Source organism: Siphateles boraxobius, unplaced genomic scaffold (assembly GCF_051911475.1).
Source record: "Siphateles boraxobius isolate OS27281-9 unplaced genomic scaffold, OSU_SipBor_1 86, whole genome shotgun sequence".
In the NCBI taxonomy this organism is placed as follows: Eukaryota; Metazoa; Chordata; class Actinopteri; order Cypriniformes; family Leuciscidae; genus Siphateles; species Siphateles boraxobius.
Window position 1 is genome coordinate 4,191,308 of NW_027509215.1, and position 25,582 is coordinate 4,216,889.

At 41.2% G+C, this 25,582-nt stretch overlaps 1 protein-coding gene across 3 annotated transcripts in view; it reads left to right on the forward strand.

Moving 5' to 3' along the window:
* ephb1 (EPH receptor B1) overlaps positions 1 to 25,582 on the forward strand; it is a 267,402-nt gene that overhangs the window by 228,891 nt on the left and 12,929 nt on the right. For 2 of the 3 annotated variants that reach the window (XM_077221927.1, XM_077221928.1), the window contains 5 exons: positions 338 to 446; positions 2,613 to 2,677; positions 15,777 to 15,962; positions 18,236 to 18,483; positions 19,646 to 19,861. In XM_077221927.1, coding sequence (XP_077078042.1) covers positions 338 to 446; positions 2,613 to 2,677; positions 15,777 to 15,962; positions 18,236 to 18,483; positions 19,646 to 19,861 — 824 coding nt within the window. The remainder of the gene's footprint in view (positions 1 to 337; positions 447 to 2,612; positions 2,678 to 15,776; positions 15,963 to 18,235; positions 18,484 to 19,645; positions 19,862 to 25,582) is intronic. The other variant, XM_077221929.1, reaches the window with a different exon arrangement.

Genomic DNA, 25,582 nt, shown 5'->3' on the forward strand with positions numbered 1-25,582 from the left:
CATCTGTCAGCAATGGGCATTAGTATTACCTGACCGCCGTGTTTCAGCACTTCCTTTTGTATCATTGTATCACTCTATTATCCTTCTCTCCCTTCTCCTCTATTCTTTCAAAGCTCACACCTCCTCACAATTCTTCATTCTCCTATTCTTCCATACGACTTTGTGTCGCCTCCCCCTCTCTGTCATTCTCCTATTCATGCAGACCATGAAACGCTTCCCTGAATAGGTTTTCTTGAAATGTTTTGTTTACGTTCTTTCATCCCCTGTTTCATCTCTATAGGCAGTGGCCATTTCAGTTATTTCTGTAGCCTAATGCATCCTGTCTCTCTCTGTCTAGACGACTATAAATCAGAGCTGAGGGAGCAGTTGCCGCTGATTGCGGGCTCAGCCGCGGCTGGAGTGGTCTTCATCGTGTCTCTGGTGGCCATATCTATAGTCTGTAGCAGGTGAGTTTGCCATTATGGAAACAGACATGTGGCTGCTGCATGTGCACGCAAGGACAGAAAGACACGAGCAATTTCAGACTAGCTAAATGTGTTCCTGTTTCATCCTTTTACTTAAAACGTATGTAAAAATATACATTGTAAATATCTGCAAAGGAGTATATATATATATATATATATATATATATATATATATATAATTTGCTTGTAATATAATTAATAAAATGTTATTAACACTGTAAATATTTACTATTTAAGACCATAGTATTGATTGTACATGACATGCGGGGGAAAAAAATTATATTGTGGCCTCAAATTAACAATTCATTGCAATGACTTACTAATACGTCAGCACATTTTACTAATTTCGTTCCCTTGATTTACTAAATGGTGGCCAGGTTGTCATAATTTGCTCCCTTCTTTATGTTAAATCAAATCTAGAAAATTAATTAGTGGCCATGATTTACTAAAACAAGGGAACAAATTAATAAATCGTGGGAACTAATTCTTAATTCGTAGCCACAAATGAACTAAAACAAGTGAACAAATTAGTTAACCATGGCCACAATTTACTAAAATGAGGGAACAAATTCCTTATTTGTGGGAACGAATTATTCACTCATGGCCACGACATATATATTTACTCTGGGCTCCGGACCAGTGATCTGTTAGTGTCATTCCATGTTTCAAATCCCATTGGTTAGAGTCATTCTCAGGACTGCCACTAGCTCTCCTCAGAGGACAAGCATCACCTCAAGCTGATAAATTGGTCTTTATGTAAGTTGGTTCTTTGCTGTAGGGGAACGTTAATGATGAGTGAGGTGATGCAATTCCTGTAAATAATAAGCAATTCATGCTTTTAATCCACAAATAATAGGAATTGTATCAAAAAAAGCCTCTGCAAACCACCAGACACAACGATATCCAAACGAAACTGACAAAACGTTTTGACTTCAGGCTTTACTTTTGGTCAAACAGAAATTTAAATCATAAAGCTTTTGAAAGGCCTTTTCTGTGCCTAACTATTATTGTGGTACTAATATTGAATATAGCAACCTAAATCACACACAAAGGCAATGCCAACTTCGGTTGGTCACTTGGCATGACATGTCAATCAAGCGATCTCTTCCTGATTTGAGTAGGTGGCTCTTTGCCAGAATGAACTGCCATTTGGCCCGAATTTACTTCCTTTTTGTATCCTTGACAACACCACGCCACCAAAACAACTATTCTCAAAGAACGTCTGTGACCTAAAAAATACCTCAGCCCCACTTAAAACAGCGAATAAATGTTAGACACTTATAATGTGATACAATAAGGGCTTTCGCACCGGGTAGTTCTAGGAACTTAGTTCTAGGATCTAGCCAGCAGGGTGGTTCCCCAAGAACTAATGGTTCCCTTAAAAAACATTTTCCTAGTTGCACTGCCAGTAGGGACTCTGAAGTGACGTAAGCCGTGCTCCTTGTTGTGACTTATTTTGATGGTGCGGCGGACCTTTATTTTTACAGCACTGAGAACACCAGACCACACTGCTGGCATCCTCCGTGTTCATTAGTTTATGATCTGTCTTACAGTCCTGTCTAATACGTTATTAGATAGAACTGTTATACATAGAAAGTAGACAGCATATGTGTGGTTGTCCAGTGTTGCTAGCCGAGCAGAAATACATAAGTGTTTCGCTTTATCCCCTCAAATTTGCATTGAATTTTCTCCTTATCTTTCTACCTTTTCTCCCCATCTATAACTGTTTTCCATGTTCATAGAGTTAGTTTCTGGAGTAAATATATAGGCTATAATCTGTGTGTTTACACAGCTTTTGAAAAAATGGCGGGTGCCGGTGTTCCGCGTGCGTTCGGCCAATCAGCGTACAATAAAGTCACTGGTAGTTCCTATAGTCCTGGTTTAGACCCTACTCTGAAATAGGAGCTAAATTAGTTCCTCCAAAAGGAGTTCCTAGAACTAAAATCGTTCCTACTTCCTGTGGTGCGAACACGCCAAAATCCGGGTACTCTCGCCAATAGTTCCAGGAACTATGAAAAGGTTCCTCCGGTGCGAAAGCCCCTATAAGGCTAACCCTAACCCTATAAGACTCAGACACTTGTTTCAGCCAGCCGAGAAAATCCAGATTAATTTATTAAATATATGTTTTAATTGTATTTTCTCTCATAGGAAACGAGCTTACAATAAGGAGGCTGTGTACAGTGACAAACTCCAGCACTACAGCACTGGCAGAGGTGAGCAAATCACTGTTAATGCTGATGGACATTTTGTTGTTTTATGCTCAGCTCCGCCCCTTCCTCTGGGGCAAACCCGACCTGAAAGGGGTTTTGAATATGAGCAAAAGCAAACAGAGAGGAAAACAGAAGGATAGAGATGTGAGGTTACAGGAAATGCCGGGGGATGCGGTGAAACGGAGGAAAGGAACGAGGGATTGCTCTAGGCCTGTGCACTTTTTAGAAGCTGACATTAAAAAGCTTTTCCTACCTGTATACATCCCATAGCCCTGCAAGAAGCTTCAGGCTCATTAGGAACTGAGCTCTCTCTCTCTCTCTCTCTCTCTCTCTCTCTCTCTCTCTCTCTCTCTCTCTCTCTCTCTCTCTCTCTCTCTCTCTCTCTCTCTCTCTCTCTCTCTCTCTCTCTCTCTCTCTCTCTCTCTCTCTCTCTCTCTCTCTTCTGTCTCCTTGTAAGCAACATCTCTGAGGAGTTGGTGGGCGATCTGCGAAACCAAATTTAATTAACATAAGTGCAGACGAAAAAGTAAACAAATGATGTGACAGCCAGACTTGCACATCAAACAGACAATTTAGAAAGAGGAAGAAAGAACAGAGAACTGAGACTAAGAGAACATGATCTCGTTGTGAGGAGAAATATTCGGATAATTACTGTATCAGAATTTATTCAGTCTTGAATGTCAATGCATATGAGCTAAAAACTAAGAGAAAGACTATTGACTATGAATATAATTGGCCAAAATGTCACAGACATCCTTGGGTTTTTTTAACATTAGCATTATTAAAACTTATTTAAGGTTCTGGAATACAGAAGTGAACTTCATCAGTACTTTCAAACTTAATACAGCAGGACATTTATGAATTACCTCCAGCACCAAGGACAGACTGTCTTTTGGAAAAATGGAACCACAGTTTCTACTTAAAAAAAAAAGAAGTAAATAATTGCTACAGTTATTGTTAGTACCGTAAAATTGAAGACTAAAATTTTACTGTTTAATGATATTTTAGTATTATTTTTCTTTATTCATTTTCATAATAATTTCATAATGTATTTTGTGAAGTCAGAGTATGTTGTACATAGTGTGCATTGTGTGCTGAGCAGAGATATGGGATGAGCTATATTTTGCTTAGAGGTATATGTGCAATGTAACGTTCACTGAGCAGAGATGTTCCAATGATGATGATACATTAGTTGTGTACATGTTTTTTTACAAGGAAAGGTATGTTTCAACTGATGCAAATGTACCACTAATGTATACACAGAGGAATAGTGGATTGTACCTGTGTAAGTATAAGGTATATGTTCCATTTTTAAACATAAGCAACATGTTTTGCTTCCTTACAAGGAAGTTGAAAGTCGCTCAGTGGTGTATATAAGCTCAATCTTACTGTACCAACCCAGAGAAAGGCATGACAGGGTGAGAGGAAGGAGAAACATAAAGGCATGAGGGGGTGAAGGAGGAGAAACCATTTACAGCTGGCATGATGGGGTGAGAGGATAGAGAAATGGGGAACAGAGAAATCTGGAATGAAGACATCCTCGCCTATAGCCTTATTCTTATATGCCTGTTTCTCTCTGTCTGACACATAATACATAACACATAGAAATCTCTTGGCAAAAGTAACTGGTGTAGCTTCCGTGATTCAACAATAATGGGAAAAGCATGATTTTCAAACCTACAATTAATATATAATATTCAAAGAAGGAGTGTTATTTATTTATTTATTCATTTATTGGTAGTTGTTGTATTGTAGTATTAATGACTATGGTGTTTGGGTAAAAACTGGTTATCATACTGCAATTTTTTAATTTAAGGTTCCCTTTCAAGGGAACTCGAGCTGCGTTGAGACGCGGTGGGAACGCTCTGCGTGATTGCGTCGTGAAGCACGTGTATAATCAGTCCAATGGAAGAGCTAGACGTCATAGGCGGGTGACGTCATAGACCAGGAAGCTATAAAGCACACCTGAAAACAGACCGCGACAGCTTCTGTGCCTTCAGCAAGCGATCTGTGTATTCTGTCCTTGTCATATTTATTGTTGTCTGTCAAGTTGCAATATATATATATATATATATATATATATATATATATATATATATATATTATGGCAAAAGAGAGCAAGCAGCTTCGTGTTGTTCCCTGCCCACGATATATCACCACCGTGTGGACACACACATCAGCTTTCTGGTACTATTTGGGAGTGGAGCATGCCACAGTCAGTTCTCGAGTGGGCTGACTGTGAGCATTGCGAGAAGCTGTCCCTGAGGACGCTCCGCTCCCGCCGGGCGTTCTTCGAGGAGGACGGTTCGGTTCGCGCTCCCCACGTGGGTCCCGCTGTTGCCGATGCACGGCGGCGACTCGCATTTTGGGGTTCGCAAACGGATCTGACAGCGAGGGTTGGGACGGGCCTCGCCCTATCTCAGCTTTCACCTGCCAGATCCAGTGCTGGCAATTCCAGTTCCGAGGAATTGGTATCGTTAGTGTTTTGTTTAAAAAAAGAGAACAAAAAAAATAAAGATATTAAGAAAAAGATAGATGTTTGAGTTTTCAATAAATGAATAAATAAGTCAGCTCATAACTCTGTTGAATAAAGAGGAGCTTTAAAAGGAGGTTTATCTAGTGCTGTTGCTAGTTAAATATTTTCTGGCCAGCTGAACATTACGAGAGTGAAAAAGAGAGTTTATTAGATGAAATATATCTAAAAACAGAAAAACTCTGTATCTCAGCCTCCTCGTTGGGGACTGCCGTTTTTCCCTATCTCCACACCACACTGAGGTGTCGAGATCGTGGAATAAGCCGGTTTCTATTTTATGTGTTTAATGCCCAAACGTCTAACTATAGTAATGCTATGGGTATTAAGTATTATGGTATGACAGTTCCTCGGGTTAAAGAGACGCTTGCTAGCTTTCTCTCTCCCGAGTCGGCGTCATCATTTTGAACCCCGACATTACCCACCAGCCATCTTAAATAAAGAAAGAAAAATTTTCTTAGGCAGCGCTGGTGGGTGAATTATAAAGACATGGATGAATGTGAGGTTGTCAGCACTGACGCTATTCGAGAATTGCGTCGTGCAAAAACAGATAAACTATACTGGGGAGGGACGGTTTCGAGAAATCGTTTCTCCTCTGCGTCCTCTGGGGGGCGACTCTCTGAGGAGGGTCGCAGCACGGCCAGTTCGGTTGTTTTCCTGATGGTGGCCACGGAGTGATATATTTATATATATATATATATATATATATATATATATATATATATATATATATATATATATATATATACGTTTTTCTGATTTAAAAATAAAGAAAAATAAGATAAAATTATGTCTGTTCTTCTGGACCCTCCGCTTTCAAAAAACTAAGAAATAAACCATTCAGCGGCGTTCCAGAGGTTTCTTCCTCACCAATCTGATGTTCTTGAGACTGCTGGGCGGAGCAGTCTCGGTCTACTAAGCTCCTCGCAGCACAGAGTGCAAAACGAGCATCGCCATTTGGGTCCGAGGGGGACTTGGTTGGTGGTAGCAGTCTAGCCAGTTAGAGATATGCAAGATCTGAGGACTATTTTATCTCTAAAAAAGCTTGGACAAATAGGAAGCCCTGACGCCGAGGCTATCAGGCTTCTAAAGGGTGGTCCCCTCTGGGATAGGGATGGTTTTGAGTAATCGTTTCTCCTCGGCGCCCTCTGAGGTGCGACTCTCTGAGGAGCGCCAGAGTGCTGGCAGTTCGGTTGTTCCCTGCCGGTTCGCCGTTCAGGGCACCGAGGTGTCAGCGTCCCCATACGATCCTCCGAGGAGGGTCGTAAAACGGTCAGTTTGGTGGTTCCCTGCCGGTTCGCCGCTTCAGGGCACCGTAGTGACTGTCTTGAGAAACTGGTTCTCCTAGTAGAATTTCTGGCAGCGTGGAAACTACTGCCACATATTTCTCGGTGGGTCCTGCACACTATAGAAAAGGGTTCAGAATTCGGTTCTTTTCCGCCCAGATTTCTAGGGGTCCTCCCCACTGTGGTGGACCCCGAGCAGGCTTTGGTTATCGAGCAGGAAGTACTGACACTTCTGCAAAAGGAGCTGTAGAAGGGGTTCCTCCTCCCCGGCAGACAGTCAGGGTTTTACTGCCATTACTTCATTGTTCCAAAAGTGGATGAGGGGTTGCGTCCTACTCTAGACCTGCGTCAATTAAACAGCAGGTTTCAGAATCTTAAGTTCAAAGTAAGCAAAAAATGCTTACGCTACACATGATTGTGTCATAGACTCAGTCCGAGGACTGGTTTATCACAATAGACTTAAAGGACGCTTACTTATCTATCCATCCTCATCAGAGGAGATTCCTGAGGTTTGCTTTCAGGGGCGAAGCATACCAGTATCGGGTTCTTACTTTCAGCCTAGGTTATTACCCCGCACCTTTTACAATATGCGTGGATGCAGCTCTGGGTCCTCTGAGATTCCAGGGCATTCGCGTATTAAATTATATCGACGATTGGTTGATTTTAGCTCTGTCCAAGCTTTTGGCAGTTCAACATCGAGATGTCGTTCTGTCCCACATAAGGGGGTTGGGGTTGTGGCTCAACACCAAAAAGAGTGTACTCCTCCCAGCTCAGAGGACCACTTTTCTAGGTGTATTATGGGATTCGACAACAATGCAAGCACATCTGTCTCCTGCACGTATTTCTGCGATTCTCACAGCCGTAAAGAATGCAAAACTAGGTCAGTCACTCACTGCAAAATGGTAGTTGCGTCCAACGTAGTTGCGTAGTTGCATAGCGGCTATGCCTTCGTGCCTCGGTCATGTGGAAGAAACCTTGGTTCCTCGCCCAGTGCCCAGTGCTGGGGCTTCTTGTCGACGCGTCACGCTATCAACGGATGCTTCCCTCACAGGATGGGGGGCGGTCATGAGTGGCCGCTCGGTGAAAGGTCTTTGGCTGGGGCTCATGGCAGTTGCTTCCAACGTACTTACTTTTCGCCTTCTGTACATGAGACCCCTGCTGTGGTGGCTCAGGACCAAGGGGTTTTCTCCGAGGGGAAATCCGTTTTCGCATGATCAAGGTCACGCGGCTATGCCTTCGTGCCTCGGTCATGTGGAAGAACCTTCGTTCCTCGCCCAGGCCCAGTGTTTGGGGCTTCTTGTCGACGCATAATGCTATCGACGGATGCTTCCCTCACAAGTCGGGGGCGATCATGAGTGGTTGCTCGGCGAGAGGTCCGGACAGCACACTGATGGTCTCGTATATCAGAGCAGATGTCCTGTTGAGGCAGGGGCTGTGGCCCGGGGAATGGAGACTTCACCCCGAGGTGGTGGAGCTTCTTAGGGAGAACTTCGATCAAACTACAAGTCGACCATTCGCATCGCTTGCACAATGCATTGCCCTTGCGGTTCTCCCTCACGCATCCATCTCCGCTTGGACTGGATGTGATGTAATAGGTGTGGTTGCCGCTACACCTATACGCTTTTCCCGATATCTTTGCTCCTGGGAGCTCTGGAGTTGTGGATACTGTGGGCTCAGCCTCTGAGCGGGCCCAGCTCATAGATTCAGGTCTCTCGACCGAGGTCGTGGAGACCATACTCCAGTCTATAGCTTCCTCCACGAGAAGACTAAATATGCTGTTCTCTGCCTGGTGCAGAGAACGCCTTCTGAATCTTGTTTCTGCCCCGTGGGTACAGTACTTGATTTCTGTATGAATGTTTCTTTACGTGGTTATCTCTGAGGAGAGATCCTTGATTTCGTCTTCTCCGTGGTAAATGAGGCTAAGGCCTACACGTACTTGGATTTGCACCTGCTATGGTGATAGTATTTCTTCACCCCAGGTCGGGTTGTATTTCTAGGTCACTACTAAATGTGCGGGTCATTTGTGCAGCAGGCCTTCTGTCCTCCACCTTTAATACCCCAGATAAGGAAAAATTTAATCTGTTACGCCCTGTCCGGGCTTTAGATTTGTATTTCCACAGAGCTGCTCAGTGGCGTATATCAGAACAATTATTTGTCTGCTTCGGGTCACCTAAGATAGGTTGCCCGGCATCTAAACAGATGATGAGCAAGTGGGTAGTTGAGGCTATCTCACTTGCTTATGAAGCGGCCGGACAGCCTTCACCCATCTACAGGAGTATGGCTGCCTCCTAGGCTTTAATTTCGGGTGTTCCCCTTCAGGACATTTGTAATGCGGCAGGCTGGTCCTCACCACATACATTTGTCAGATTTTATGACTTACACCTCTCCACTCCTGGGGGTAGGTTGCTTGCTTTTTTAGTGTGCGCAAGGACTTCACACAGAACGGGCATTTGTCTTTATGGCGTAGTGGGTATGGGGTTCCCACCGCGTCTCAACGCATCTCGAGTTCCCTTGAAAGGGAACGTCTCAGGTTACGTATGTAACCCTGGTTCCCTGAGAGGGAACGAGACGCTGCGTTTTCCTGCCATACTTCCTGCACACCCTGATCGACTTGCTTCAGGCTTTTTCAGAAGCTGTCGCGGTCTGTTTTCAGGTGTGCTTTATAGCTTCCTGGTCTATGACGTCACCCGCCTATGACGTCTAGCTCTTCCATTGGACAGATTATACACGTGCTTCACGACGCAATCACGCAGAGCGTTCCCGCCGCGTCTCAACGCAGCGTCTCGTTCCCTCTCAGGGAACCAGGGTTACATACTGTACGTAACCTGAGACGTTTTTTTTATTTGATGATATACAATTACTCATAATGTCTATTAAAATGAGGGACAGTGACCTCATATTCATTTAATACTTCATTAACTAACTGTTTTAGTAACTACTTTTACATTTTTTTAATTTAGAGGACACTTTTATTCAAATTGCAAGCATATCACATTTCCCATACTGAAGTTGAATTTGGACTGAAAATTAAGGACACAACCTCATATCCATTAATTACTCTGAGCTATTTGGACTAATAACCATTTATTGTTTCTCATGAAGGATATTAGCAATGCCTGCTGTTTTGATGTTTTACATTTTTGAGGTCGTTTCAGCAGAGGTGTATACATTGTATTTCAAGAACAGCCACATCTAAAAATACATCCGTCTGTCTGTCTGTCTGTCTGTCTCTGTCTGTCTATCTGTCTATCTATCTATCTATCTATCTATCTATCTATCTATCTATCTATCTATCTATCTATCTATCTATCTGTCTGTCTGTCTGTCTGTCTGTCTGTTGATCTATCTATCTATCTATCTATCTATCAATCTGTCTTTCATTCAGTCATTCTAAGATTTTATCTGATGTTCTATAAGTTCTATCACTGAATTATATTGTTCTGTCAGGACCACTATCGTCAAATACGATTGACAGTTAGCATACAGTTTGGATTGGTGGTATGGTTCTGTTTTGGGCAAGAACTCTCTGCGTATCCATGCTGCCTAGCGTGGATAAGAGCAGGAAGAGCAACAATAACCCCACTTAGGGTTAACAGAACAGAACCAACATAAATGTATTGCAGAGATCCTTAATTCAAGATTTTAAAGTACAACATAATTCAAAAATGTTGTCTGATTCAGATGGGAATCAGAATACCAAATCCTGACTAGGCGAGAGGAGGAGCTGGGGATGGAGGAGGGTAATTAGCTCCTGAGAAACGCGATAGCTGCTGATAATACAGAAGGAGCTTATATATGTATACAGTGATAGGCATCGTATTCCTATAGGTAGACATGGATCAGCTGAGAGTCAGCTGATGCGAGCTTGACTAGCGTGACCTGCCAGAACTGACGCTACACTTGATATCCATCATTCTGTTGTTCTTTATATTGTTCTTCCAGTTTTTTTATTGTTTCATCCATCCATGCATATATCTGATAGATAAAAACAGCCTAATTAACAATACAGAAGTGTCACTGTAGCACAATTTTTTTTTTATTATAATCCTTTCTTCCATGTATTTGCTGCATTACTCTACTTGCAGAGGCAACTATAGGTGTCAGTGTGAAATTGTATGCTCTATGTTGTGTCACAGCTATTTCTGTACATTTATTTTGCTGAGTCACAACCAGTGCTGTTGTCACTAAGCTGGAACATGTTCGTTCCAACTCTCGTTCTCTCTCTCTCTCTCTCTCTCTCTCTCTCTCTCTCTCTCTCTCTCTCTCTCTCTCTCTCTCTCGTCTCTCTCTCTCTCTCTCTCTCTCTCTCTCTCTCTCTCTCTCTCTCTCTCTCTCTCTCTCTCTCTCTCTCTCTCTCTCTCTCTCTCTCTCTCTCCCTCTCTATCTCTCTCTATAATGAGCACCCTAAGGATCTGAAAGACTTAAATTGCTGTGAATGAAGAAAAATGAATGCTGGACATAAAATGGAAATATGGTTTTGTGTAAAATACTGATTTAAAACTTAATAGAACCTTGCAATATTGAGGCACCCATAATGTGGCAGAGTCATAATGGAGTACGCTTCATAACGCATGGCTTTTTAATACCAGAGAGATAGAGAAAAATCATCTTTCACCTGAGAGATCAGCGAGATGCAACTAATCTGATCTAAATAATGCTTACACTGTGTCAGACACTCCTCATAAGAGCACACATGGGCTGATATTCTCAAAGCTTCTTAACCTGAGACAGATCCTTTTATGTATCAGGACGCATTGGAGACGACTGTTCTTTCAAAGCTCAGAAACAATGCGATTACACAGTCCAGTGTGCAGGAAGTGTATTAAGATGCTCCTATTCACAAACCAAGATTAACAACACTAGATGGGAAAGACTACAGTAACTCATGGTCAGAATTCGGATATTCTACATCCACCATGTTGTTACTGTCACGTGATCTACCAGCGTCAGTTGCGTTGCTTCACTTCCATTCAAAAAATCCTCTCCCGTGGCCTCATGGTACAGTTAAGTGTCCATCAAATGCACACTTCAGAAACTTGACAGAAGTAGTAAGCCATCCGGGTACTTTTCACCTACTGTTTTTTTGAATGTTTTGTATTTGGACATACTATTCTTTTGGCGAACTGTTTCTCGCATACTATACAGTAGGGAAGCATTCGATTTTGGATGCTGCGCAAGTGTCTGTCCTTAGGGGCTGGGCCAGAAGTTTCTGTTGTTCTATCTCACAGGAGTTTTAGTGTTCAGGTAGAAGTGATGCATTCTGGTCTCTCTCTCTCTCTCTCTCTCTCTCTCTCTCTCTCTCTCTCTCTCTCTCTCTCTCTCTCTCTCTCTCTCTCTCTCTCTCTCTCTCTCTCTCTCTCTCTCTCTCTCTCTCTCTCTCTCTCTCTCTCTCTCTCTCTCTCTCTCTCTCTCTCCCTCCATCTTAATTCTCTCTATCCTGCAGGACTGGGGTTCAGTGGAGTGGCAGAGCAGTTGGCGTTCCAGGCACGCAGGGATCAAGTGGCTATAAAATATTAACATATATATTTTTATTTCCCTTTCTCAGGCATAAGAAATGAGTGGAGCTGTTACGATGCATTACTCCAGAGGACGAGGGGAGATAAACTGTTTGCTATTTGAGTTATTGATGAACAAAAGCCGCATTTCTAAAATTAAAGCACTCTGTAGGTTTGTGCACATTGTGTGTTTGAAATGAATAATTCAACAGACCTTCATGACATTTTTCAGCTTAAAGGGTTCATATCATACATTCCTTTCATCAGTTTCTTCCCCCTGATGTCCACTTAAAATGTTAGTGAAGCTTTGAAGTGACTAGGGACCTTGTTAAAACTAACTTCGACTTTTTGCTTTTAACTGCAGGATCCTTCAGAAGGATCTGCAGAACGGCAGGTGCTGTACACACTGAAGAACAGGACAACATTTGAAAGACACTTGTTAGTTTTGTGGTGTTATGGAATAAGAGCATATATTCTGCTTCCTCCTCTGGTTTCTGATCACTGAATACATTTACATGTATGCATTTGGCAGACACTTTCATCCAAAGTGACTTACATTGTATTTCAAGGTACACATTTACATGGTTGACGTTCAAAATTTGATTGGATGTATTAATGTTGGTCACACTTTAGATTAGGGTCCAATTCTCACTATTAACTAACTATTATGTAGGACTTTTTCCTCAATTAACTCCTAATTACTGCTTATTAATAGTTAGTAAGGTAGTTGTTAAGTTTAGGTATTGGATAGGATTAATCTTCTCTGTCTTTATCAGTTCATCTGTACTCTCTAAGGATTTGAAAATTAGAATTGTTGTTCTCCACAAAGATGGCCTAGGCTATAAGAAGATTGGTAACACCCTGAAACTGAGTTACAGTACAGGCCAGGGTCATACAGAGGTTTTCCAAGATTGCGTTCACTCGTAACAGGCCTCGCAAGGGTCCATCAAAGAAGTTGAGTCCTCGTGCTGTACGTCAGGTGCAGAAGCTGGCTTCAAAAAACATTGCCAGCATTGCTTTAGAGGTTGCAGAAGCGGAAGGTCAGCTTGTCAGTGCTCAGACCATACGCCACACACTGCAACTAGTCGGTTTGCATGGCCGTCATCCCAGAAGGATGCTTCTTCTGAAGCTGGCTCACAAGAAAGCCCGCAAACAGTTTGCTGAAAGCATCCTGTCCAAGAGCATGAATTACTGGAACCATGTCCTGTGGTCTGATGAGAAACTTGTTTGGCTCAGATACGGTCCAGAATGTGTGGCGATGCCCTGGTGAGGAGTAGCAAGAAAATTGTGTCTTGCCTACAGTTAAGCATGGTGGTGGTAGCATCATGGTCTGGGGCTGCATGAGTGCTGCTGGTACTGGGGAGCTGCGCTTCATTGAGGAAAACACAGTACATTCCAACATGTACTGTGACATTCTGAAACAGAACATGATGCCCTCCCTTCAGAAACTGGACCGGACAGCATGATAACGACCCCAAACACACCGCCAAGATGACAACTGCCTTGCTGAGGAAGCTGAAGCTGAAGGTGATGGAGTGGCCAAGTATTTCTCCAGACCTGAACCCTATTGAGCTGCTGTGGTGATCCTCAAGTGGAAGGTGGAGAAGCACCATGCGTCTAACAGCCAGCAGCTCTGTGATGTACTCACTTAGTATATAAATATATATTTATATAGTACACATTTTTTTTATTTTGGATGCGATTAATCACGATTAATCCTTTCACAGCCTTACTGGAAAGAAAGTTTTAACTTGAACTATGTTTTCATAGTATGTAAAGCTCTTTTATTTCAAAAGATCAAATGCCATTTAATTTCTCTTGATATGAGACAATAATAATGAGACATATTTTTGAGTGAATATTAAGTAAGAAATAATTTGGGACAGGGCTTGATTTTTCAACATCTATTGATATTTGATTGACTGTCAATATGTTTGTGTTATATTGTTTATTAATATTATTTTTCCCTGCTCACGTGGCATTGAAAAAGAAAGAACAGCTGATTTCAGCAGTCAAGAAAGTAATTATATTTTCGTGATTTTCAGGATCATGAAAACTCACATTTCTTCTTTATAACAACATGCACTGTTGAATCATGCACAATAAAATGCTTCATTTTTATTAGATAAATAGGGTGAATCTTGATACATTTCTCAGTGTTGTCTGGACTCTATAGGGCTGTCAGTCGTGTGTGCAGAATGGGTTATTATCGTGCCGGAAGAATTGAATGTCTCTTGGCCTACCTGTCACGCTGGGTGACATTCCCTGGTCTCGCCGCCCTCCAGCGTCCGAGTCAGCACTCATCTCTTCAGAAGCAGACGTTAGCCTGTGTCTTTCAGTGTGATTGCATCAGTTTGCACACCTGCTTTTGGGTCTTTTTCGTATTGGACAGCGGATATGAACACCTCATTTTAGAGCTCATTTAATGTTTGTTTTATTTGTGTGGGTTGCTGGTTCTCTCTGATTCTCTGAGATTACTTTCTGCATCCTCGATGTTTAACCATGAAGTTTCATCTTATGCCATGGAGAGCGGTTTGATAGCATGTCTGCGTTATCTGTTTATGAGGTCCTGAGGGGGATAAAGGCAGAAGAGAATTTGATTCGGCTCTATTGGAGAAGCAGAGAGAGAGAGAGATAGAGAGAGAGAGAGAGAGAGAGAGAGAGAGAGAGAGAGAGAGAGAGAGAGAGAGAGAGAGAGAGAGAGAGATTCACTGCAACTGTCTTGTGTTCCACTGCTGTTTGATGATGTCATAGTTAGCAGCTATGATTCCATAATGCTTTTAAAGGGAAAAAATTGAAGAAATAAACACATCTATATATCTATTCCTTATAAGACCTTCTAGGGTCATAGTGCTGGAGCCTATCCCAGTTTCTTTTAGGCCAGAGGCAGGGGAAAGCACCCTGGACAGATGGTCGGTCCATCACAGGGCTCTCTCTCTTTCACACACACACACACACACACACACACACACACACACACACACACACACACACAGACACACACACAGAGACACACACACACACACACACACACAGTTTACCTGTCCAGCTTATATATGTATACAGTGATAGGCGTCACATTCCTATAGGTAGACGTGGATTCGCTGAGAGTCAGCTGATGCGAGCTTGACTAGCGTGACCTGTCATTTTTTGACTCTCCACTTCACCTAACCTGCATATGTCTGTCTTCCTTTTAAAACAATGAGACACTTTTGAATGATGTTTTCCTTACAGTTACAATGAAACTTTTTAAGCTTCAAATCTTTTTTTAAGCTTTTTAAGCTTTTTTTTTTTTTTAAGTTAATAAATAACTTATTACTTATTTTAGAATAAGTGTATTAATAAAAAATAATCCAAATTATTTGTGTGAACTACTTTTAATGCTGAATGGTTAACGGAACTGAATGTCATGAAAATCATTTGGTGCCAGTATTTTTATTTAAATCAATTCATAGCCCTGTTTATTTCAGTTTTTTTTTTTTATGAGAAACTATTAACATCAGCACCAGGCGATGGGTTCAGTAATTATCTTCATATTTCAGATAAATCCACTCAGATTGCCTCTTGTTTAACCACTCACATTGAATTTGTTTATTTACTGATTCGATAAATGCATTAAAACAGAAATGGTTTATAATAATGTGCTCAGACTTGACCTCCTTTCATTGGTATCATAAAATAGATTTACCATAATGCTTTTACAACTGCACTGAAATGAAGACTTTTAATAACACTATGCAAAAGAAACTTCAGAGCATTTCATTGAGCTGTGTGATTCTGTTGTGTTCTAGAACTCACTTTGAGGCCAGATCTTTCTAACTGCCACACTCCCATGGGCTGCCCGACCCTGCCAGGCTCTCCGGGGATGAAGATCTACATCGACCCCTTCACCTACGAAGATCCAAATGAAGCCGTCAGAGAATTTGCCAAGGAAATAGATGTCTCCACCGTCAAGATTGAAGAAGTTATTGGGGCAGGTGTGTGGTGTGTTTCTGCTATGTGTGCATGTGTAAATGCATCAATCACTTTGACTTTTTTTAGCAAAAAGCTTTAAAATGGCAAAGACATTTTGAATGCTATTGATATAACAGTTTTCAGATATAGAGAAAACATGAGTATTTACATTTTTAAAGGTTTATTATTAAATAAAAAATAAATAAACTACTTGCACATTAAATTCGGCTGAGAAATTATCCCCAAAAGTTAATTTAAAGTCATTATTGTTTTAAATGAGAAAAGTATCAAACATACATCACAAAAGGTAGCTTTAGAAATAAATATTTGATTTAATTCAGCATATAATTTATTACACATAAACTTTAAGGCTACAACTGCCATGTTTTTATTTTTTCAGAAGCTACATCCGAATTGGTAATTAGATATATTTACAGACCAAAAGTTTAAAATGTGGTGAGGTTGAGTAAATGTAAATAAACTATCCCCAAATTATGAAATATTTACTTTTTTTTTAATGGAATGATTCTCTAAATAAGAAACCAAGTCTGCCAATAGCTGGCGGTAAATGTCTAAATGAGCAAGTCATTTATTAACTTGATTCTTTCAAGCGCTGATTCTTTCAGGAATGAAGTAAATGGCTCTCTTTATGAATGGGCCATTGAATCATTGATAAACCCGATTGATTCTTGTAAAACTCGTTTTCATTCAGAAATTAAACACCGCTACAATATGTGATGCTACACGCTGTGTAAATGTTGAAATTAACATTAACAAAGATTAATAAATGCTGTATAAGTGTAGTTCATTATTAGTTAATGTAAACCAATGTAGTTAACTAATGTCCCTTATTGTAAAGTGTTACCATATGATATATATACAGTGTTAGACAGCGTTTTTTTGGGACAGATTTGAAGCACATGTACCTCTCTGAACTTTAATACCCTCAGTATGTCTAAATTTACTCACAAACACGTGAAAGACACACAACACAGCATCCTTAGGGTCTGTGCTCTTCTCCTCGTCTCCTTGCCGAGTCATGGTGAAGGCGAGTTATGAGTCACAGTCTGCTCAGATGCAGAAAGCGAAAGTTAATCCGCTGATGCACCTCATATGGATTTCACACAGATCATAACAAATACTATCAACCTTTTAGCACTAAAACTCAAATCAAAGTTGATAGAGTTTCTCTTTAACCTATCCCATACTATTTTTGCCCATTGTTTTCTTGAGTTATATTGATTTTATAACACTTCTGGCGCCATATAAATAATCGAGCTTGGTTTTGTTCCAAAGTTGCTTCTACTGAAGTTATTGTATGCATCCTGGGGATTTAGTGAGATGCTGAATGTCAGAATGAACCCCGTGACTCAATCCTGAGTCACATCCACATGGTTGGGAGCTGCAGTTTTTGTGTTAACAGCCCAAATGCTTAACATTTAAGCTACCACATATTAACTTTTTCAATAATTTTGGAGGGTTAATTGGTAACTAAATTATAAGTTATCTAGGGTTAACAGTAGTCAGGTCCCAAGCTATGGCCCTGCCCCAAATTGCACACTTCATATGCACTTTCGATCTTGTGGACTTACAATGGCTGCCACATGTCCGTTAAGTCCATGGACCGTAGGATTTCCCATTTAGTCATTTTAGGTTTCAGAAGGGTGCTCATGAGCGCCCCTTTGTGGTCAATATGTGCCCTCGATGCGCCCTTGTGACTACTTTCCGACAGTCAAAGCAGCGTTACATCACGAAGGTTACTTAGCCTACAAATGGTTTACTTAACATAGAAAAGTTACAGACATCAGCTTGATTAAATCCTGAAATTCAGCGATAATTACTTAAACTTTGGGACTTTTAAGGCTTCTTTATTTGTTATTTGCTTTAGAAGTTATGTAACATCCGAATGCACTTGGATTGACCAATGCAGAAACTTTTTTGCCGAATCACTGAAGTTAATTTTCAATTGGGGTGGTTCGTTTTAATGATGATAAGGATAATATACAAGTAAGTACATAAGTGATTCTCCATCATGCAGTCAAACAATATAACTTCTGAAATTCTGTCTTTTAATCATTGACGTATTTCCAACAGGTTTTGTTTTTGGGAATTCAATTTGCTGTGTAATTTATTGTTTCAAAGCTCTTTATACTCCTCCAAACATACACATTCCTATCCATTGAATTGTGAAGTTTGGATCTACTGTATTTTAGTGATGAGCTTGGATCTTTAACCACTTTATTGTTTTTATGGTCTAAATACTCTCCCACTCATTCTTCCTCTCTCTGCGCCCCAGGTGAGTTCGGGGAAGTATATAAAGGTCGACTGAAAATGCCTGGAAAACGAGAGATCTACGTTGCCATCAAAACACTGAAGGCGGGTTATTCTGAGAAGCAAAGACGCGACTTCCTGTCTGAGGCATCAATCATGGGGCAGTTTGATCACCCAAACATCATTCGCCTTGAAGGGGTGGTCACCAAAAGCCGGCCGGTCATGATCGTCACAGAGTTCATGGAGAACGGGGCACTTGACTCTTTCCTTAGGGTAAATGCAACATCCAAAACAAGCACACAATGTCTCTCTCTCTCTCTCTCTCTCTCTCTCTCTCTCTCTCTCTCTCTCTCTCTCTCTCTCTCTCTCTTTCTCTCTCTCTCTCTCTCTCTCTCTCTCTCTCTCCCTCTCTCTCTCTCTCTCTCTCTCTCTCTATTTTCTTTCTGTTTCATTCTTTCCCTCTGGCATGGAGAAGTACACTGCTTAATCGATGTTCAGCCTGTTTTTTTCAATCTCATGGATTGGTTCTCCCTAGCTTTGATCTGGTGCCGCAATAAAGGTTCTCTTTGAAGTCGGCTTAAAAATCCACCACATCCGAGTAGCGTCATCATCGATCCTCACCCCCCACCCCTGTTTGTTATCGTGCGTTCAGTTCAAAGCTTCACTTGCGCAACATGGCAACTGTGTACAGAAGTTTCGAAGGAACTGAAATGTCCCCCACTGTGTGCTGTTAACATGTTTTAGACAGCTACTGATGAAGAGTGTTACACACAAATGGTGCTCAAAAAAGTTAAATCAATATGTTTCTTTTATGGTTGTGCAAATACTTTATTATATTTATTTTATTTATATATTTTTTGTCCATGCTGCTTTTAATCTCAAATTATCGAAGCGTTTTCCTTTGTATAAAATTGTCCTTTTCTTTAATTAACATGTTTCTAAAAGTACATCCATGTCCATAACGACTTTCATCTGTTTGATTTCATGCTAATTGCAACAGCCCTTATTCAAGGGTACAGTGGAGATCTATCTATCTATCTATCTATCTATCTATCTATCTATCTATCTATCTATCTATCTATCTATCTATCTATCTATCTATCTATCTATCTATCTATCTATCTATCTATCTGTCTGTCTGTCTGTCTGTCTGTCTCAAATCTTCACATTTTAAATCTTCTTTTATATAGTAAAATATTCTAATTATAAATAACATTAAGTTTGTTACATTTAAATTTCAATTGGAGTTCTACATCATGTTTGCTACCCCTATTCAAATTCAACTCAGTTAAGGAACTGAACTGAATTTTGAAATGGACTCAACAGAGTAACCACCAGATAGAGCCAAAAATGTGTACAGCTAAACACCGAGAGCTCATTTGATTGAGCTTTGACATATTGGTGAATGTCATGTGATATCTGTGTTGTGTGGTAGCAAAACGACGGGCAGTTTACGGTGATCCAGCTGGTGGGGATGTTGAGGGGAATTGCTGCAGGGATGAAGTATCTGTCAGAAATGAATTACGTCCACCGAGACCTGGCTGCCCGCAACATCCTGGTCAACAGCAACCTCGTGTGCAAAGTTTCAGATTTCGGCCTATCGCGTTATCTTCAGGAAGACACCTCTGACCCCACCTACACCAGCTCACTGGTAAGACTTTGTCCAGGGACTTCAGACTCTCAACTTCATGCTTTGGTTTAATTCTCATTCGTATTTGCTTTATTGTCTTTTATTTCCTAAAATGTCTCCAGAATGAAAGTGCATTGTCTCCCTGACAAGACACGACCATTTCCTGGAAAAAAGATTCTGCATTTAAATTCTGTGTGTGATTGGAACAAAGCCAAGTGACTGGACTTCCAATAGCCTGCCTCTCCAAATGGAGCACTCAGACTTCCAGAATACTCTATTATGTATCATTAATAGGCATCCAAGGCATCATTAGCCCTCCTGTGCTGCAGATCTTTAATATTAATATGAAATACTATTTTCTCCTGCCTCCTTAAAGACTCTGTTTTCAGAGCACTGTGATATTTCTGGTACTGTGGATTCACCACGTTAGTAATTATCTGGGTTTACTGATAATTCATTGTCTTGTTCCGTCTTATCAGACCCTGTTATGATTTCTGTATTCAGGCTGGTTTCGTAGGCGCTGGTACATTGACAGACTTTTAGCAGGGTCAACCGTTTCAATGCATAATTCCTCTGCACTGGAGAAAAACAGCCCTAGGTCACATCCTTTATTGAACGTGTTTTAAATTCACTTCAGACCTCTCATCGAAATGTCCCATGCATTGTAAGCAAACAATTTCATCTTTTACACTCGGGTGGTTCCTCTGCACTGGTGATCAGAGATGTGAGGCGGATAAGGAGACGAGACAACAGACGGAATATTTAGCTAACGTTTTGTCTCTCTTGAAACGTGTGAAAGCTCATTAAGCCCCAAAGGCAGCCGCCATTCACAAACAGGATGTCCTGTGGTGACTGTTGATTGACAGGGATATGCGGCAAAGGTGTGAACTGGGGTGCGATACTGATGTGACATCTCTGTCTTTCTTACTGATAGAGGGAGAATTTAATTACCCCCAGGGTTTTTTGGGGGGCATTTTTGTTTGCTTATCAACATTTTGTGCCCTTTGTTTGCTAGCCTGGTTTAGGTTGATAAAATTATACAACATAATCTATCTATCTATCCATTTTTCTGATCTATCTGTCTGTCTGCCTGTGTGTCTGACATAGTAGTTGTAGCTTGACCTTTCTCTTTACTGAGTTCATTGTATAGTGGAACGTTGACACTATTCATGTGAAAGGGCCTTCAGTGTTTTGTTCCATTTATGATGCTGTTGAATTTATACAAGGATTCGCAGAAGATATGAAGGTTTAAGTCTCTGTGATGTGATTGGCACACAAATACACACATATCCATCCATCCATGCAGTGCTGATCTTTCAGGTTGTTTGACTATGTTGCTTCATCTGTCACTCTGTCAACTCTTTCACCAATTAATCCCTCTCTGCGTCCAATATCACTGTTTTATGAAAGGACATCAAGCGCTCCTTTTTGTTGACGGAACACTGATTAGGTACATATTGACTGTGAGTGTGCAAATCCGTCCATCCATTTGTCCGTTTGTCCATCCATCCGTCATTTTTTCTGTGTGTATGTCTGTTTGTTTGTCTGCCATCAATCCATCCGTCCATACTTGGATAGGAAAACGTAATACCTAAACAGCTCAGTCACATTCAGTCATTCAGTCTGGACATACAGTACAGTACTGTACTGTACTCTTAGGATGAAACATTTGTAAATATGTCTGTCCATCTGTCTTCCTGTCACGTGGACATTTTGCTTTTTAAATTTGTTTTCAGCTGATTTATGTTCTGTGTCTAACTTGAAGATAACACAATATTGTTCTAAAACGCACACAAACTAGCCAGTGAGTTCCTCACGCAAAACTGGAGGATTCTTGGTCTTGGAGGAGATGATATAGAAAAGGGAGTGAAATTGAAAGTGAAGAAATAAAGAATTGTCCCTCACTCTCTCAGCATGACCAGACTTCCCTCTCGCTGTCAGCATGACAAGTGCAGTGGCTGTGTGCTGCAAAAGGAAAATAAAACTATTTGCACTGAGGTGGGATCTGAATGTGTGACACCCCCTCACCCTGCCACCCTCCTCCCTGTCACTTTCTGTTTCCCTCTTCCTCTTTCATTCCGAGGCATGCCAGATTGTGGAATTTGACATGCTCATTCTCTCTTTCCTGTTTATTCACTATTTCAATTCCTTCAGTGTCTTCAGTTGTGTTCCCACACTTGTCTTCTCAGTTTCAGGTGTTAAAGTCTGATGTCCTTTAGTATCTCGTGCAATTGTATAGTCTTGTTTAGCCAGACTTTTGCCTGTTAGTGTCAAGAATGGTTCACATTATGACTTATTCTGGCCAAGAACTGTCACTTAAACTAGTTTACATTGCCCAACTTGGTTTGCTGGCAGTGGAAATTGGCCTATGACAAAAAAAAAAAAAAAGAAAGAAGCCATCTGACCATCAAAAACCAGTTGTCTGGTTTTATTGCATTAGTGTTGGCAACTGGTACTCCTATACTGTTGCTCATGTAGCTCAAGCAGTAGAGCTAGAATTTGTGTTGAAAAGAAAATGAATTACCACACCATCATCAGAGTTAGTACATGTACAGTCTGTTCATCTGGTAAAAAACAAGAAGAACAAGAAATGCATCTGTGTGTGTGTGTTTGATGTAGTCTGAAGTGTCACAGGTCCCCAAGCCAATATAAGCCCGTCAATTATTACATTTTCTGTCTGTATGTGTGTGTCAGTCCCCAGTGCAGTGCAGCTGAGAACAACATGTGTGCTCATTTTATGCTTCTTAATCTTTCCTGATCTCACAGCAGCTTGCTTTGAACAATTCTAATAGTGTAAAACAGCATTTAGATGGAAAGTCTCAAGGTCACTATCATAGACCCGATTCATTCTGAATGAATGCTGATTTATGCTTTCATTTATGCCAAGGAATATGTTTTTGTTAGAATCTTAATGTAACACTAGATGTTGTGTTATATATTTTATTTTTCTAAGTGGATGCTAGGATGTTGCTGTGTTTTGTTTGTGTGTTCTTAGCCTCCTTTAGCCAGACCTTCAGACTGACAGCAGAAGGTCTGGACTCTAGACTAATCAGAGTTCCTTTTGTTCTGCGTCATGTTTTATGGGTGTGCAAATGTAACGTCGATGTCCCTACAATAAAAGACAAGGTGTAAAACTGTTGGACGTATTTTAAAAAGTCATACTTTAATAAGATTTTGATACGCACTCATTGTCACCATTGTAAACGTGTTGCCGTTCTACTTCCATGAGGGGGTTTGGCATAGCAGCATCTTTGTTTCCAGGCGGACCGTTAAAAAACGCGACACACACGTCTGAGACTAGGTTGCTCTAGGTGGTTGCTGGGTGGCTTTCAGGGTGTCCTGGGTGGTTGGTAGAATATGATGCTGGGGTTGTTGTTGCCAGGGGGGTTCTGGTTGTTTGTCAGGATGTTGCTGGGTGGTTGTTATTAGACCCCGACCGATTTATTGTTCTGCCGATTTTATCGGCTGATATGAGCCTGTCGCAGATGCATCGGCGTATATAACGCAGATATGCCGCCGATGTTAATTTTTTTTTTTTTTTTTACAGAACATATAACGCGGATAAAATACTTATAAATTGTGTAACTATGTTTGTCCAGCAGAGCGCGCTCCATTGTTAGCTAATGTCGACCCATGTCACTGTAGTGACACCCATAGACATCATATAGAGACTAGATGCCCTATTGGCCGCTGTGGCGCAAGAAATGCGGCCGCCATCTTAAACCGGTCATTCTCCTATTTGCGCTGCATAGCAGCAGTAGATGCCAGAGCACTGTGCAACATATTCCTGCCTAAATTTGTCGGACCATCACTCGGGGATTACTTTTTACAAGTAAGATTTAACATTTAAAGCTGCAGTAGGGAGTTTTGAGAAAATGTTGACTTAGCCTGAAAATTTGAACAAGCACAACTTACAGGTCCAACCCCCTTGCTCTCTGCTGCGCTACAGCCCTCCCTCCACAGCTCCTCCCTCCACAGCTCCTCCCCCACAGCGGAGCCTGCCGTGAACGCCCAGGCTAGCAAGCAGGACCACCGATGATGGCGGATTATAAACAGTTATGGAACATTCACTAATAGGGACGAAACATCAACAATATGCTTTACATTGACTATGGCCTGCCCATACTTTGACCACAAACTTGGTCTTCAAATCATTATTTATTTTGCAATACATGTAACTTTATAACGTTGCACTCTTTCTATAAGTTATAAATAGCTAGTAAGATAACGTTAAAGGATTAGTTCACTTTTAAAAAAAACCTTTGCTGATAATTTACTCACCCCCATGTCATCCAAGATGTCCATGTCTTTCTTTCTTCAGTCGAAAAGAAATTAAGTTTTTTGATGAAAACATTCCAGGCTTTTTCTCCATATAATGGACTTCAATAGGACACAAACGTTTCAAGGACCAAATGACAGTTTCAGTGCAGCTTCAAAGGGCTTTAAACGATACCAGACGATGAATAAGGGTCTTATCTAGCGAAACGATCGGTCATTTCAAAAATAAATAAAAAACTTTAAGTTTTATAAGCACAAATGCTCGCCTTGCTCTGTTCTGTGATGCACGTTCGTGATCCTGTTCGAACTCGTTCTTCAAAATGAACAAATCTTTTTTGAAAAAAGACTTGTTCATTTGGATGCACGAGTTCGAACAGGAGAGTCAGGAACGACGGTACCCGCTCGCGCTGTGCAAGAGAGGGGTGATCGGCGTGATTGACACTGCTAAGACATTCCTCCTGGCTCTGATTGGTTGTTTCTGACCGGGAGCGGTGTATTTCTGCAAATGGCAATAGGACCACAGGGAGGAGCCAGAGGAGCTTGATTTTTTCACAGATTATCTGTCTCATATTCTACTGTCAGGACATAATGACAGTTTTAACATATATTTATTTACAAAAGTTACCTACTGGAGCTTTAACATTACCGTACTATTGGTTGTATTTTGTGAACAAAATATTCAATGTGTCCTGTATCGTAGCTACGTGTATGACCTTTGCAGCAAAAAAACCCGCGTGAAAATCAGTTCGGTATTCAGTGAGATATGATTAATTAAATGCGCTGCCAGCTCATTGCACCTGCCAAACAGATTACACTGAGCGGAGCGGGTGACCGGTTTAAGATGGCGGCCCCACGGCTCGTCCGCGCCAATAGGCAGTAGCGGTCGATAGGGCGTCTATCTATATGATGTCTATGGTGACACCAGCCAACCCTTTCACTGCAGTAAAAGGAGGTCTCTTCAGACACGGTGTAAGATGAGCACACATTACCTTCTGCTCCACTGACAATGTATGAAACATGTCTAGCTTACTAATGTAACAAACGAGTATGATACGCTCGTTGTGAGAGTAAAAGACAGGGACATTGTTGATTTACTTTATAGCATTGCATCTCACCATGTGACGAAGTAGGGTTAAATCACCATTCAACAGACTCGTGCCACCACCACACTGGTAACTAGTTAGGAACTTGCCGTTAAGACACCGCTTGACTGCTTGTCTGCTGCTGCCTGAACAAGATGAAATGTGTGATGTTAATCAGTGATTTTGTCTACACTGGATAAGGCATGATGCGAGCGACAAATCTCCGACAGTGAACTGATGCCTCATTATATTCATGACGTACTGACGCAAAGGACAAAATTGCTTTGTAACGGGCGCTTTGCCGTGTCCAGGATAAACAGCTGTTGCGACGCGAACGACAACAGCCGCGTCTGGTATAGACAGTGTCAACCCATTCTACCTT